At 34.3% G+C, this 16707-nt stretch overlaps 1 protein-coding gene across 1 annotated transcript in view; it reads right to left on the reverse strand.

Annotated features, from left to right (window-relative positions):
* The window catches only part of LOC106460180 (AF4/FMR2 family member 4-like), a 174629-nt gene that overhangs the window by 139007 nt on the left and 18915 nt on the right, over positions 1 to 16707 (reverse strand). The window contains exon 2 of the mRNA XM_013919867.2: positions 5572 to 5689. Within this exon, the coding sequence (XP_013775321.1) occupies positions 5572 to 5689 (118 nt within the window). The remainder of the gene's footprint in view (positions 1 to 5571; positions 5690 to 16707) is intronic.

A 16707-nucleotide genomic window follows, 5' to 3' on the forward strand; every position in this document is an offset into this window, starting at 1 on the left:
AAGTTCCTTCCAAGTTATAATGTAGTAAAATATCTTAATAAGCTTGGCAGTATAGTTTTTGATAAAAACTTCTATTTTGTCTGGTTTGAGTCTCTCATTTTTGCTCTATATATTACGATCCTTGGACAGTTTTGATATAAAATTTACTACAATAACTGAAAAAAATAAAGTAAATGTGAGTTAAGTTAATGATAATGCATGTATATGCACTACAAACATGCCTTGTCTTATTAAAGCCACTGAAAATCATTATCGACTTAAGCAGGACTCAGTGTACGTTATACGTGGCAACCAAGGCTGATACAGAGAGTAGCGATGGTAAGAAATGTATTAGAACTACATTTTGGCATTGTTTTTCGTTTATTAGTTAGTATGATGCCACCGAAAACTGTTCGCTTTTGGAAAAGGTATGTAACAGTCGATTTAGATGCAAAATATTCATTGTACTTAAGGGAATTCGAAAACAAACAAAGATGGATCAACTTCGGAACCAGGACCTTCCAGACAGACCTGCAACAACGACTAGCCGTCCAAGTAGCCCTGGAAACAGTAAGCAACATAATCAAGAAGGAATTCCGTCTGAAAACGAGATCAACAGAATGTGGGTTTACCAAGATAAGCCTTCCGGCATACCTCAAGCTGCTGCAGAATGCAAGATATTCACACTATTATATGCGAAGACATACCAGTCAAGTCGCTGAATTGTTTTAAAAAAGGCTTTGGAAAACCGTCATCGTCATGACTTGTATGGATTATAGAAAGTACGCAATGAGCAGTTGTGTGCTTTGGACGTGACAGCCTTGTGCAACAAAAACTGCGCTGAAGTGCTACAGTCCAGATGCACGGTCGTCAGAGCATGACAGGTCTGGTGACATAGACTGTAACGACGTAGTGTCTCTCCAAAATCGTTTTAATACAACATACTCAAACCTATATATATATAATTTATAAATAAATATATATGTATTTACACATATTTATTGGAATTTGACTCTAGAATGGGAAATAGAAATAATCTGAAAATAAGGGTTCAGACATCTTATAAACTTAGTATTCTGAAAACTAACGATGGTATTCGTACACATAATTTGTCATAGTAATTAGATTATTAACCCAGAAATTTTACTGATCTCTATAAAGGCTGCTTATTATAAATAGATTAAAATTATGCTTTTAGAATTTTTTAACAAATGTTACTTCACATAGACTAAAAAGCCAATCACATAAAATAGATCAATATACATGTACATGTATCTGGGTAAATGTGCAATCCTTCGTGAAATTTAGAACTAGACATAAATAAAGACCGATATATACACAGACACACACATGACAATCTGACAAGTGTTAAGAAGTATAGTGAGACATTTCAAAACCAACCTCTACCTTCACCACACAAGCAAACACACCTGTTGGCTACAGTATTAGGATTCCCCCCTTCACAAGTTTGCAAAATACTGTTAAAAGCAAGACGAAAAAAATTATATACAATATGATGTGTCACTTGGTTTATAGGTGAAAAAGTATTATTCCGAATAGTTACATCCTTGTTAGTCTTCAGGACAATGGCTAAGAACTAGAATTCCACTGATTTTCAGGAGGGCATGATACAAGGGTACTGCTTAGCAAAAACGTCGTTATGTCTCCGCAGATTTTCTATTGTTTCTTCTTCTTCCAAACACTTTTCAATAGACCACCATTCCTTCATTTCTCGGTGAATTGACTTGTAACTTGGTAGAGTTATACCTTGGTCCAAATAAGTTTTTCTTTTTTTTTAACTTAGGCCTTTTTCATGATTTTATGGGGTCAAAGATCAAACAACCAAAATATATTAAGAGTTCCTGTGCGGTCATATTTACAGCAATCAATATGAAAATTGATACAAATATAAATTTTCATGCGCCACGCACACTGACATACAAAAAAAGTTGAATTTGTCCATTTTAAGACTTTTAGGAGGCCAGAGCTCACAAAAAAAAAGAATATTTTGACCAGTTTACATGGGATTTGGTACAAATAATTTTCTATAGGTCCTACACATTGACAAACAAAAATGGTGGATTTCTTGTAATTATAGGGGTTCAAGATGTCACAAAAAGCATAATTTTAGGTTGTTGTATTTTTTGACAATTAATTCATATTTCGGCCAATTTACATGAGATTTGGTACAAGGCTACTGTTTTTACATCTCATATACATATAAAAATGTGGAATATGACCATTCTTGGTCATTTTAGGGGGAGGGGGATCAAACGTCACATCATCATAATTTTAAGAGTTTTGGTCCATTTCTTGGTCATATTTTCCACCAATTTACGTAGAATATATACAAAGATACTCTTTGCTGATCCCAAACAGAGATATATAGACAGTTGTGGAATTTTTTGTCTTTTTGCTCACTTTTTCAGCGATGAAAGCACAATTTGGTGATTTCGTGTATGTGTATGAAAAAAGCTTCTTGCAGATCCCAAGCAATGATATAGAGTTTTCGATTCTTCTTTGTTTTTAACGATTTTTCTGATGTCAAAATTGGCCATGTTGGAATTGCGTTGAGGACACATGTTGCATTCGCCTGCGAATGTTGGCCTATGTAATTAATAGCCGTTTTTTTTTAACAACGTTTCAAAACATACCTCGGCAAATATACCAATAATGGTAATCGAAAGGGAACATCTTGCAACTATAAACTGTGGCTGCCAATCGCTGGTGATTAAAAGAGAGAAAACAAATGGAAAACGTTGCTAGTCACAACATTCGCCAACCTGTGTCATAAACGGCTGATTCCTTCAATAATGGTCCGGATTTTACCATCTTTAATTGTATCATATGTTAGAAATTACAATCAACAACCAGTCTGAAAACCACTTCTCTCACATGCAAACATAGAGCATGTCTTCATTGATGCTTAGAGTGCAAACTGTGGAAAATTAATTATTCGAGGCATGTTTTCTGATTTACGTTTCATCCTTTCCTGTACTGTTTGTTTTGTGCCACTGGGGGCTCCTGTACTAATGTAGCAGTACAAATTTAAAGAAAATCATTGCTTCCAACAATACAAGTTAATGCATGTGGAGTAATGGTGTGTGTTGGGGGGGGGGGGCATTCTAGTGACAGGAGTCGAGTCTCTTGGTCCCTTTAGAAAGGCGAATAAAAATTCAGAGTGTACCTGAATGTTGTTGTAACTCATGCCCACCCCACAATGCTTTATTTTCACCCTGAAAAACAAGGGTTCTTCAAGAGGAAAAATCAACAACCCACCATGATCGCATCGTCCAATGTTGATTCGACTTCCGTCATCTTACTTTCCCAGCACAGGTATCAGATCTCAGTCCGATTTAACATACTTGGGACAAATTTGAACGTCGCAATCTCCACAGTAATTTTCTGCAACCTTCTACAAACTAATTGGAGACGTATTTTTGACGAACGGGCAACAGATGAACAATACACATTTCTAGTTTAAAGCTTGTTTTTCCGTTTTAAACAAAAAAACTACAATTTTATTTATATTTCAAATGAGCACAATTTAATGACATCTGTAACTCACAACTACTCCAGATGGAAAATAACAATGTCACCATGTCAAACGAGTGCTGTGTTTGAGAACGGCATATTTTACAATTACTCGATGAAATATTGTTATGGGCTCCGTAGAACAACCGTTTCAATTTTATTTTCTATACGCATACTGTTAGATTTATTCTTTGTCAAAAAAGATTAGATGAGCAGCCGTTAGTAACTACTAGCCTAGAAAACTGAGGTTTGTTACAACTTCTGACTTCAAACAAGTTCATCGTATATTAGGAAATATTAAATAAAAAAAGACATGACTAAGTTTAATCCTATCAACGGTATACAATATCTAATACCTGAGTATAAATTAATTACTAAAAATATTTTAGGACTGTCACGTACTAGAGTTGGAATGAAATTAATTAAGGTCATAATCTGATTTATATCTTACAATTATTTTTAACCATTCAAAGATGTCAACAGACTGCACACAAAAAAAAAAGCTGAGTAAACTTACTCATCTCCAATTTTCGAAACATCTGATAAGCATTTAAATATTTGTAGTTTTATCGGTAACCCGAAATGGCAAATAAATATAAACCGATTCGGTTTGTTTCTTTTGTTGTTTTAGTATAGTGTTCTGCACTATTGTTTGTATTACGGTTTTGGGTGGATGTCTCGTATGTATTCTGCTGGTGGAAAGTCGTGTTGTTTTTTTAGTATAGTATTCTGCAATATTGTTGTTTGTATTACGGTTGTGGGTGGATGTCTCGTATGTATTCTGCTGGTGGAAAGTCGTGTTGTTGTTTTAGTATAGTATTTTGCAACAGTGTTGTTTGTATTACGGTTGTGGGTGTCTATGTGTTCTGTTAAACTATCAAGTAATTCATGAGCGGCTTGTTCCTCACTGTTAAGTGTTCGAGCATGCATGACACAAAGATTGCTTGATGTACAATGTATTTTTTTATTTTATTTTAGGGCGGCCTTATATGCTGTTATCCTGTGGATTAACGCTTCTTTTATAGAAATTCGGACCTTGTTAATATAGATTTAAGGCACCTACCCGATATTTTGATGAGAGAGACACGACTTTCTCATCTCTAGTTTCAGTATTGAAGTAATTTGGTCACTTACGTAAAGTACCACCTGCGGGACATATAATGGTATGCATGCCTAGTACGTTTGTTGTTGTTTTTTTTTGGCATTTATGTCTATCTCGAAAATGTTCTGAATTTGTTTTTATCAAAATCTGTAACTATGTGTGGAGTATTTGTATTTCCAGAGTAACGGTGTAGAATAATGATTCATCAGTTTTGTAGGACAAAAGTATATTATTAATTTTATCTGGAGAAAAAGTCATTTGTGTATTTCCTATATTAAATTTTCATAGTACAAAACCCCGGTTAGCCTTTCATAAAACTGATAGTACAAACTACACAAGCAACTACACGTTCTGGTACGTATCTAATAGCCAAATCGGTTGTAAACATAAGAAGGGGGAGCTAAATTCGATCCCCTTACTGGAGTAATTCAAAATACACGAATTATGCAATATTAAGATATACTTACACCCACAAATGCGCGTAGAATATTACATAAAATGTTTTAGTACTTCCTATGTGAACAGTTACTTTTCACTCTTAACACTTATGCGTGAAACCTCGTTCGAGATTTTACATGACACGAGAAAAGCTATTGTACAATATTTACTCCTTTATAATTTTACTATATTTTAGTTTTATGGCATACTTTAGCCATAGGTGTAATCTGTCATGCCTGAACTTTAGAGCAGAGTTAAACCCGATTTTTTTTTATGTTTTGCTTAACTGCCTTCACCTATACATACTAGATATACAGGTTCGTATCTATAATTAAACAGTGCGTCATTCAATGGATCGTGAAAACGTGTTTCTAAATTGATACTTCAAAGGATACAAAAGGTAACAAACATATAAACGACACCAACAGTGATTCACATTTTGCACCAATAGAATCCAAGCACGATACAAGCACATATTACGTAGTTTTACAAATTTATGACGCAGAAACCTGACTAACCTTAATTGGTTCTCCAAAGATAGGCTGCGATGACGTATGATCATGGTTGTCCTCAATTAACAGAGCTCGTGCTCTAGCCTGGCGTTCTTTTTCTCGCAGGACATCGCGTTCAACATTGCTGGAATGTGAAAAAAAGTAAAAACACTAAATAAGCTGAACTTTTACATTTCACAATTAGTTCCAAATAACAGAACCATCTATCAGTCACTCATTGCATGTTCTTATTACTTAGATAATATATTATTCCCTCGGTGAAATAAAATCATGCACTTCTGTCAATACTCCGATTCTAACAGTTTTTATCAATTTTTCATATTTCTTTATTGGGCTTTGATTTGAAGGAAAAAAGAAATTAAAAAGTGATTGTCAGGTAGCTTTTGGCAATATGTTTTCAAACAATTTGTGTTATAATATTAGACAGTGAAATCCACACGAGACTCTACCTTCCTATAGTATGTATAGAAATTTTATAATTATTTCAGCACTCCTCGAATGTGACAATAGATCATTTGTGCAACAAACTTCAACTGGACATCACATATACGACGAAAAAAAATAGAGGGAGCTATATTATGCACAACGTTTTCATTAGATTTAGTCTTAATTCAAATTTACGAAATATTTTCGTAGAAATGTTTCATTATTTTAAAGTGAGCTCTGAAAAGTTTCACTAACACTCACTACAAAAAAAAAGGATACAGACAACATGTATGTAAATATGCTGAAACAGAAATACTATATAAACAATTTCAATGACCCTATAGATAAAGACGGTTGAGTACACATTATATTTACGCGATTTTGAATATGCAGGTCAGCAAGTCACGTGACAACCACAGTCAATATAAAGTCGTTGTGGAACGGAATATATAAGAACTACATTTTTACATAGTTTGGCGTTTTTAGATAATGTGATATTACAGAAAATTCATTGGTTTGAGAAGGTTATACGTGACAGCCTTTTCCAACACAAAATATTCATACAATCAGATCACAACCGGCATGGTGAGGCTCCAACCTTTCCAACGTGCTCAACCTCTGTATTTATAATGATTCAACCATTTTAGTTCATTTCGGAATTACATCCAGGATTAATCTTTGATATTATATAATTCAAATGAAGATATATTTTAACACCTTTTTAAAGAGCTTATAGATTTTCTCTTTCAATCGAATGATCAATATTTGGAATATTCACGATTTAGGTTTAAGCAATTCCAAAGATTACACAGAACACCTGCTATAGGCTTAAGTGTAACTGATATAAGAAGTTAAAGTACTGGAATTACAATTTTGGCATAATATAATCCTCAAACTTTTAAAAACATACTTCTATAGATATGGAAGAACAAAAAAATCCAATGGTAATCATATCAATATATTACAAAATCTAATCACCTGTACAGAAGAAATTAAAATCATGTATTATAACGTACAATTTTGAAATTTTATTCAACATGTTTGTTATTAATTATTTTAAGCGATCCTAACGATACACCTCCTTTATTTATTTTATGTGTCCCTAAAAGAAAATCCACCAAAAATTGGTTCAGAACAACTAAAAACAAAAACTGGTTGTCGAAGCTTTTAGGTTTAATCGGGTTAGTCAATTTCAGACAGTGGTAATGAATGGGATTCTAATATAACAGATAAAGTAATAAAAACTGCTTTGTCTCTATCTCAGCATACATACATATATATTTATAAATATAATTTTTTTAATTGACTAAACTGTCATCACATTTTTAAACAAGAATTATGAAACGAAACTTTAAATACAGCTTGATGAGTTTGATTATGTATTTTCCAAATATAAGATTATAAACATAAACTTTGAAATACTGGGATTTTACCGTCACTCTTATAACGCACCTCCAGACCCAAAGTGCGGAGTGTGTTTTGAAGGTCTGGATCAGAATTCCGGAATGTTGAAAAGTATTTAAGAGATAATAACGAGGTTGAAATTGCCAAACAGGCGACACATAATTTTAATGAGATGGATATACATTAAGATATACCCACTTATAACCTACATATTTGATTCCGAAAGAAGTTTTAGGATCTGTCTAGCTTTACAGTTGGCTAAAACACTAGATTTTCATTAAGAGTTTTTCATCCAAAGCACCATACAGTTAAGCATGCTATGGATGTCATCTCACATTACCTATCCTTAACTGGGTTGATGAGAAGTAAAACATCTTAAAAAATAAAACACTTATCATCTCAGAATGAGGGTGTTGTTGCATGATGATAAATCGTTTTTGTTTTTCGTGTACAACTCTTAGAAAGATTACATTATAATATGTCTTTTTTTTTCTTTCTTTCTTGGAATCTAATAAGAGACAACTGAGAAATGAAGAATAACGTACGTCAATGATACTGAGAATCACAAGAATTATACGCCCCTATATGCTTTATTTAAGCATATGGTAATTGTTAATTTATTTGTAGTTCAGTAAATGTATTATTCATGTTTTGTGAATAATTTTAAGTATTGTTTTTAGATGTTGAACAATATAAGCTGTAGTAAAAATCTACACAGAAAGAAAACTTTTTTTTTATATACCTTATTACTTACAGAACGGTATTTGGTTTTAATCATAATGAAACATGGTAGTTTCATAATAGTTTACTGACTAACTTACACATCGAAATATTTCTTCCCCAAGCTCTAACACTTCAATCAAAACAAGGATTTTGTTTGTAAAACGTGATGTATGAAACTTACCACAGTTTCGAAGAATTTTTTAATTAGTGTAATTTGGTTTATTTTTATATATAACCCATAAGATGAAACTTAAGCTGGTGAAAGTGTTAGTTTAGAGAAATATGGCTGTTTTTGAACTGAAGAGGACTTTACGACTATAAGATTGAATAGTTACATGCAACTGTGGAACAGTCCTTATTAATATTTTGTTTGTTTTGTTTGTTTTTTAAGTTAAGCACAAAGCTTCACAATGGGCTATCTGTGCTGTGCCCACCACGGGTATCGAAACCCGGATTCTAGCGTTGTAAGTCCGCAGACATACCGCTGTGCTACTGGGGGGCTGTTTATATTTTATTACCAAACAATACTTCTCCCATTAACTTTAATATTTCAATTACTGTCTCTAGGTGCACTGAGAGGAAAAACTGGTCGGCCCTTTTCTTCCAACTCTATAATATTCGAATCTACACCAAAAGCGAATAACTTATAACTCTTAATCAAGTTATTCTTATAATAGCGCGAAATCTGGAATTTTGTCAGTTTCAAACACAAATCACATTTCATCCATATGTGATATGAGATACATTATAATTACGTAAACGTATGGATGAATGATTAGAAGGATAAACGAATTAAAAGAAGTAGCTGTCAAATTACAGAAACTACATACATACATACATAATTTTTTTTATCCTGCATAAAATGTTTAATATACATCATTTTTTTAAGTTTACTTCTATTACAGAGATTGTAGTAACACAATTTTCTCAGGTTATCAATGCTTTCTTTATCACTCATAAACTACATATTTGCAATAGATAAGAACATCTGCAGTAGCTACCAAGGTTACTGTACTGGTGAAAACTCAGTTCAAAAATAGACTAAATTCAACAAATAAGTACTTTACTCTTTTAAAGTCACGCGATGTATAGCGGTTGTTATATATTAACATGAATTGAAATATTGAAGTGATACTTTTCTAAGTACTAAATCTTGTATTACCGGGCAGGTAATAATCCGATTTGGCTTTCGAGTACACATAGTTATACTTACGATCTGTTATTAATATTATTGGTTATATAATGTATTACAGTGCTGAAACAAACCACAACAAACTAGATATATTCAACTAAAATGAGATAAAGAAAAGTCGTGTTTAACCCTTCAACTGCGATTGACATCATATGATGCAAGCATTTTGCGCGCAACAATTTGAATGACCCGCCGCAAAAATTCGTGAATCTTTGCGCATGGGGTTGTAGGCAGATTTACACACGCCGCAAACGAAGGGTTATATGAGTAGAAAGTGGTTTAAAGTGTTGAGATGTTAAGCCTTTACTCTGCCTATATATATAGATGAACTGTTTTGATAAGCAGTTTATTTTGAAGGGTTATATGGTGCTTGATTTAGTGTTTGACATCCTATCAAAACCTTAGAACGCTTAAATAACACCCGGCAGCAAGCCTGTGATAGATAACACTCAAGTAAATCTAGTGACGAGGAATCTCGATACCGTTGTTACAGTAGAACTTAATATATAAACAAGTGCTCGAGCCTAAAAGCGGTTCACTGACACAGTTTAGAAGCCTCAATATTTTGTTGGCTCAGTGCCATGTAGCTGCACAAAGAACTCAACAGCAACTTGGAACCGTGTTATTGATGTAGCACGTTGAAATATGTCTTGATATTTTTACATAATACGTGACATAAAACACGGTTTCCACAAGTTAATATATTCCATCTTGTTTCTAGTTACTGCATCGCTTAAAGAACATAAAACTGATACAAAATACTCTATACTTGATGTACCGTTGTAGTATTTTCCAACAAAAACGTTTTGTGCATCTCCAGTAAGCTCATGAATTCATGTATAATTAAATCTCCACGTATATAAAGGTACCTTGACATTTTACTGTCATCGTTAAATGCTATGTTACGTGCAACTAATTTAAAAATGAATAGAAATTTCACAATAAATATAACACAAGTATAACTGTAACAAACAAAATGTGAATTTTGACTCTAAACCTTGAAAAAGTGAGCGTTGCAATTGTAATAATAATAAAATGGCTGAACATTGTTGGTTCAGATATACCGAGCTGTTTAGTTGGTATTTTCAACGTGGACGACACCTTATCGTTTCACGCACTAAACCATAGTCCCCAATAGGCGAACCGAAGACCACACAGGTAGGCCCTTGAAAGCCTGATTCGTGACTCGCACTGTGCTCAGATATTGCACTTTTGGCTTTACGGTCATCATCAGAAGTGTCCGAGTATGGAAAACAATTGGGGACCACTGAACTAAAGGCTCAAGCATATATGTCCCTAACTTTTAACTGTTGACCAAAACGAAGGAAACCAATCAGTAGCATTCGCGTCTACTGTTAACTGTTGACCAAAACGAAGGATGCCAATAAGTAGCATTCGCGTCTACTGTTAACCGAATAGCGAGGTTGGTGGTTTCTTTTATAACATGCTTATAGTTGAAAGTGCAAAGCGTGATGGCACAAAGCAGGTTCTAACATCGAATTCTGAACTTTCAGATCCGTCGCCCAATAGTTAACTATTAGGCCATGCCTGCTCTATGATGTAGCTCTAGTTTTAATCAAAGTTAAGGTCGGTGTTACAAATTGTTGTAATACAATGCACAGTTATGTCATAACGCTTACAGTTGTAATGTTGAATTTAGTGGTTCCAAGCTCCGTTCCACCAAACGGTTGATAAAAAAGTGTATGTTTTAAAATATAGCTGCTGAAGCACATTTTTTTACAAAATTTTACAAAATAATTTGAAAGTAATTTAAAAAGTTAATAATGTATGAAGCGATCAGTGAAATTTTTGGATCAGAACTAGCTAGACCTTACTTGGAAAGAGTTTGGAAGCCACCAAGATCTTCAATTCACAATAAGCTTGGGGGAGGGATAAAAAGTATGACTTCGCCTGCGCCCCCCTCAAATTCGGCAGTGGTTCCTACGCTACGGCATCATTTCCTTTATTAGTTAATTAATCCGGGTTGACTAAAAATGTTTCACAGAAACTGCCATTTGAGGCCTCCTACGGAACTTGGGGGAGGGGGAGTCGACCCTGTCGGCCTCCCAAATGCTTCCCTTAAGAACCATTGATGAAAATGTTATATGCTTTTAATTTCTGAGGTTTAAATCCTGATTTCTCGAACTATCAGTATTTCTTCATATTATGACAATTTTACTGTTGACTAAAGCAGAGACAAGGGACGAATATTTGTAACTGTTATAATTAAATGAAAAAGCGTGATTTCAGAATTTCTCTTAATAAAGTTATTTTATTCACGAGAGAGTTTATTGTGACAGTAAATTGTACCAAATGCTGGGATATTCAGGTAGTATCAACTTCTGTGCATCCTAATCATATTAGGTTTGTTTGTTTTTTTACAAGGCTCTAATATATTAATGAAACTGTGATCAAGTATGCATGGACATTGGTACAAGTCTCGGTTTTTGTTTGATTGTTTATTTTGAATTTCACGCAAAACTACTCGAGGGTTATTTGCGCTAGCCGGTCCCAATCTTGAAGTGATAGACTAGAGGAAAGGCAGCTAGTCACCCCATTGCCAACTCTTGGGCTACTCTTTACCAACGAATAGTGGAATTAACCGTCACGTTATATCGCTCACACAGATGAAAGAGCGAACATGTTCTGGGACGGGTTTCGATCCCGTGATCCGCAGATTATAAATCCAGGTCTCTAACCACAAGGCCATGCCAAGCCCCTTTGTTTTTGAAATAACTAAGTTCGTTTCTGATTAAAATATATTGCTAACACATTGTAAACAATTGAATACTGAAATCGACAAAGACCCCAAACTTGGTAATCTAGTTTAAAGCTGGTTGTTAAATACGACAACTTTCAAGTTTGTTTGGCTCGCAATAAGATCATTTAATGCGATCACAAATTGTAAAGATCAAGAGCTAGTTAACCCTAGAACGTCAGCGTGGGGCCACTACCACCCCATACAAGTTAAACCCGTACATTACACTAACCACGCTGGAGTTCTAGGATTAAGATATATTCACAGGATAATTTATCGCTTTATCTGTTCGACCCCTTCCCTCCGAGATTACAAGCCACAGAGTGAGTAATATAAATACACAAAACACACACTGACCTCGTGAAAAGCTTCAATCAATACGATTCAAGTGTAACAAGTTTTCACTCATCACATACAGTGATTCTGTAGTTGATAAAAAAAAATACATGTTACTTATTAAGTAGGAAGCAAGGTACGTAGATAGTCCATTCTCTCAATTTGTTCGTCTTATAACTCGGCTGTCAGGCAACTTCAATTAATGAAAACATCTTAACCGATTTTGAGTTCAACTTCAAATTTATAACAAATGTAATTCCCAATCAGGGCCTACATTAGTCAGCAATCCTTGTGCAATTCTAATATAATTTGTCTTCATAACAAAATAAAATAAACGAAAATGCTTATTGGTAAGAAGGGACATTATCTTTTAACAGGACTTCTACGATATCATAAAGACTGTGGAAGAAACCTCCCAATTAAAACACTACTCGTCAGCTTTTTCGGAACCAATCACAGCTCGTTTTATAAATCGTATTAGGAGCAAAACACCGGGCTCTAGCACAGCGCAGCTTTAACTTTTACAAAGTTGTGTTACTGTATACTATACGTCTCAAAACCGAAATTGGCCATTGGAGTTTTGAACAAATCGTCAAGATAGGCACTCTTACAGTGAAATCATGTCACTGTTTTTTCTTTTTTCTTTTACTCCAAAAATCCAAAGCTTAAACAGAAAACTGTCCAGGTTTATTTTTTGGCAAGAAAAACTCAAACTCTATTTTGTATCATACTCATTCTGTATCAAATTAACGTTATATTTGGTCCTCGCTTCCACTTCTTAACTAAACAAAAGCTATTTCTTAACATGGTTAAAAGTACTGCTATGTTTTCACCTTTCCATAACTAGTAAAACACGGAACTTATATATATCTTCGTACTGGTGTTCTGTATATAGATAGTTGACATCCTCGCAAATAAGATGTGAAAGGTTGTAACACTCTACCTTAAACAAAGGTTACGTGGCATAACAGTTACTTTCTAAATGCTTATACTTGCTCCACTGAGGTGTACCTCGTATTCAAGATAAGGGATGGGTGATACAGAGATTTGACCAAGTTGGTAAAAGTTAGGGAGGTTTTTCTTCTTTGAGTATGTACAATAAGAATGATCGTTGATGTGGGACTTTGGTCTAACTGAACAGTGTTGCGTCATCATGGTTCTCATCATCTTTATCTCTCTCTCTGCTAGTAAATCATTTTAAAGAACGTAAAAGCTGGTGAGCTTTATCAAAAAAACCAGCAACTATAAATTGTTTTTTTATATCAATCCAGTTGTGTTTGCTCCCTTTCCTTTGCGGTACATTTTCAGTTAATTCTCTGCTTAACATTTCCCGAACTAGCAGTTTATTGCCTATTACTTGTAACTCACTTGTTGGAAACTGGTGCACCTGAACACCACGGTTATATTTAATTTCTTCACATCGACTGGTTAAGAAGAAAAAGAAAACTGGTGTCTGCTATAGTTTTTTATTTCCATTTTGAATTAATGATTACATAAAAGTATAGTAATAGAGAAATTATTACATTACTCATGTATAGAATATCATAGGGAATATATTCTGAGTACGGAAGATGAAACTTGTTTCTTTTATGTATTCATCGTTGTTGTTTTTTAAATATATTCATCTGCAGAAGAACAAGAATTTTAAGACAGTATGCCGAACAAAGTGGTGTTATGAAACCATAATACAAAAAAGAATCGTGTCACAGAATATGTTTTAACGACTAATTAATTATAAATCAAAGTTAATTATAAAATAATTTCTGCTCTCATACTTACACCTTTTTTTTTTTGCGGTCGACGAATAGACCTTGAATAGTATTAATCTATTATGATTCTACAGTAAACTAATAACGAACAAACAGTTTTAGCTCTGAATTAGCGTAAATGCGCACGTAGTTTGAAATGATATTTGTATATATGAAACTAACAAATAAAAGCTTTAAACTTCATATAATTAACATAAGACACGCCCATAAAGCTCTGTCAATCTCGCGTATACGTGGGTGGAGTTTCATGTTTCAAAAAGATATTTACAGCTGGACATAAGGTTAGTTCACGTATCAATTTACTTATTCTTTAAACTTACATGTGCAAACTATACTTATACAAAAACCATGTCTATAGATAGTTATTAGATAAATATTACATGACTAAACAAAACAAAATGTCGTGACGTTTTTTCGACGTCGAACGAGTAACATAATGTCTGTTTGTTTAGTCGAGACTCAGAGAGCTACTTATTAGTCATATTGAATATTAGTATCCATAAAGTGATGGAAGAAGTGAATAAAGGTTAAAGGAAAAAGTAATCCACATACGCACAAAGAAATAGTTCAGTGGGAGACTTGATAAGCCCTCGGGCCTTTCCAAAGTGTTCAAATACTACAGCATTAATGTTTTCTATATTACATATCTGCTCAAAAATTGAATGGGCCCACAAGCTCCAGTTCTTAAACCCACCAGTACTTTTGTCTACTTTAAAATAGTACGTAAAATTATAAATCTTTAAATTAAAAAAAAAGTATAAAGTAAAAACAAATGTCAACCAATGCATAACCACAAAACACAATAAACGGACATCAAGTAAACATTCCGAATAAACTATCGTAAAAGTTTTGTTGTTTTTTTGCACCAAATTGACAATGCTATACAAGAGTTTTTATGGCCGGAATAATGCCACAACATTAATCATTTTTGGCTTCCATAACTACACCATATACGTTACCTTTGATGTAACCATGTAACCTACACGAGGGCTATCTGCCCTAACCGTTTCTATTTAGCAGTGATAAACTAGAGGGAAGGCAGCTAGTCAACACCACCTAACGCCAACTCTTGGGCTACTCTATTACCAACGAATAGTGGGATTGACCATCACATATAACGCCCCCACAACTGAAAGAACGAACACGTGACTCGCAGATTGCGAGTCGAGAGCCCTAACCACCAGGACATGCCAGGCCCTGTAATCACGAATTATAAACACTGGTATCATGCTTATCGTTTTTTGGTCTTGTTTTTAGATAATTTTAGTTGCTGTCAAACATTCTCGTGGTCTGGAGCATTAGAAGCCCTGAAATATTGGTATTTGTCAAATATTTGTAAACAGGTTCATCCAAAAGTCAATGAAAAGAGTGATTGTATATTGTAGTTCATTGATTAATGAACTGACATACAATAATTCATCATCAGGGCAGGCAGCCTATGGAACAGCATCTTAAAAATGATATACACGACTGCCTTTAAAATTTCATTCCAATTCAAGCTTGGATTGTTTGTATTTTATTTGCTTCGCGCAATTTTTTTCCCTGCCATTTACTTTAACTACTGTTTTTGCCTTTTTTTTGCATTGCGTCAATTTGCTAATTTTCTTACACGTTGTTTCATTTCCACTTCTATACTTATTTTTGTCAGCGATTCTTTTTAGGATTTTTCCCCCGTTTTATTCATTTATTTATTATTGCTTTTGTTTCTTGCTTTTTTATGTCTATATAACCATTTTTTAGTTTCCGTGCCTCTGCCTTAATCGATGGTTTTCCTATTACTTTTTCTTGCTGTAGTAAGTTCAAATCTTGTCTCCTAAGCCAAGTCACTAATAAGACTTGACCACGTGCAACTAAATTGAATAAGGGCGATTTTATTCATCCAACCTTTATCTCAACAGACTGTGTTTAAGAATTTTCGAGCAAAGCTACGTAAGCCTAGCCATCCTAATATTAAACTGGCATAATAAAGGGAAGTCAACAGCACCTACAGCCAATTCATGGTCTATTCCTGTCTGACCAAAAAAATGGGATTTTAATGTCACTCTTGTATCGCACCCAGCCTTCAAAGTACAGATCGCATTATTGCGGCAACGGGATACAAACCACGAACACTTGACTTAACGGTCCACACAAGTTAACGAACAACTAGCGCATGCCCGGCCCAACAGGACTGTGTCTTCTTAACGTTTTCCATGGTTATTCCTGACTCACCAAATACCTCGTCATCGCCTGTCAATCGCAACGGCCTTCAAAGTGTTTCCCTGCAACAATTAAACAGATCGAGTAATCACCACTTCAGAAATCGTTTCCTATGCTCATAGTTCATATTCCCTGTCATGAAGTTTGGTCCACAAAATCCAAGTTCATTGAAAATCGAATGCAGTGTTGTCAAAATGATGGTCTCTTTTCAACCTCTTGCCAAGAAACTTTTCTCAAGGTATTTTCCTGTTTGTTCCTTCCACTTTTTTGTAATTTAATAATGGTTGGAGACGGCTTGAATGGGTAATGAAGAAAAACTTTAATATAAGTTTAAC

Source organism: Limulus polyphemus, unplaced genomic scaffold, assembly GCF_000517525.1.
Source record: "Limulus polyphemus unplaced genomic scaffold, Limulus_polyphemus-2.1.2 Scaffold724, whole genome shotgun sequence".
Taxonomy (NCBI): Eukaryota; Metazoa; Arthropoda; class Merostomata; order Xiphosura; family Limulidae; genus Limulus; species Limulus polyphemus.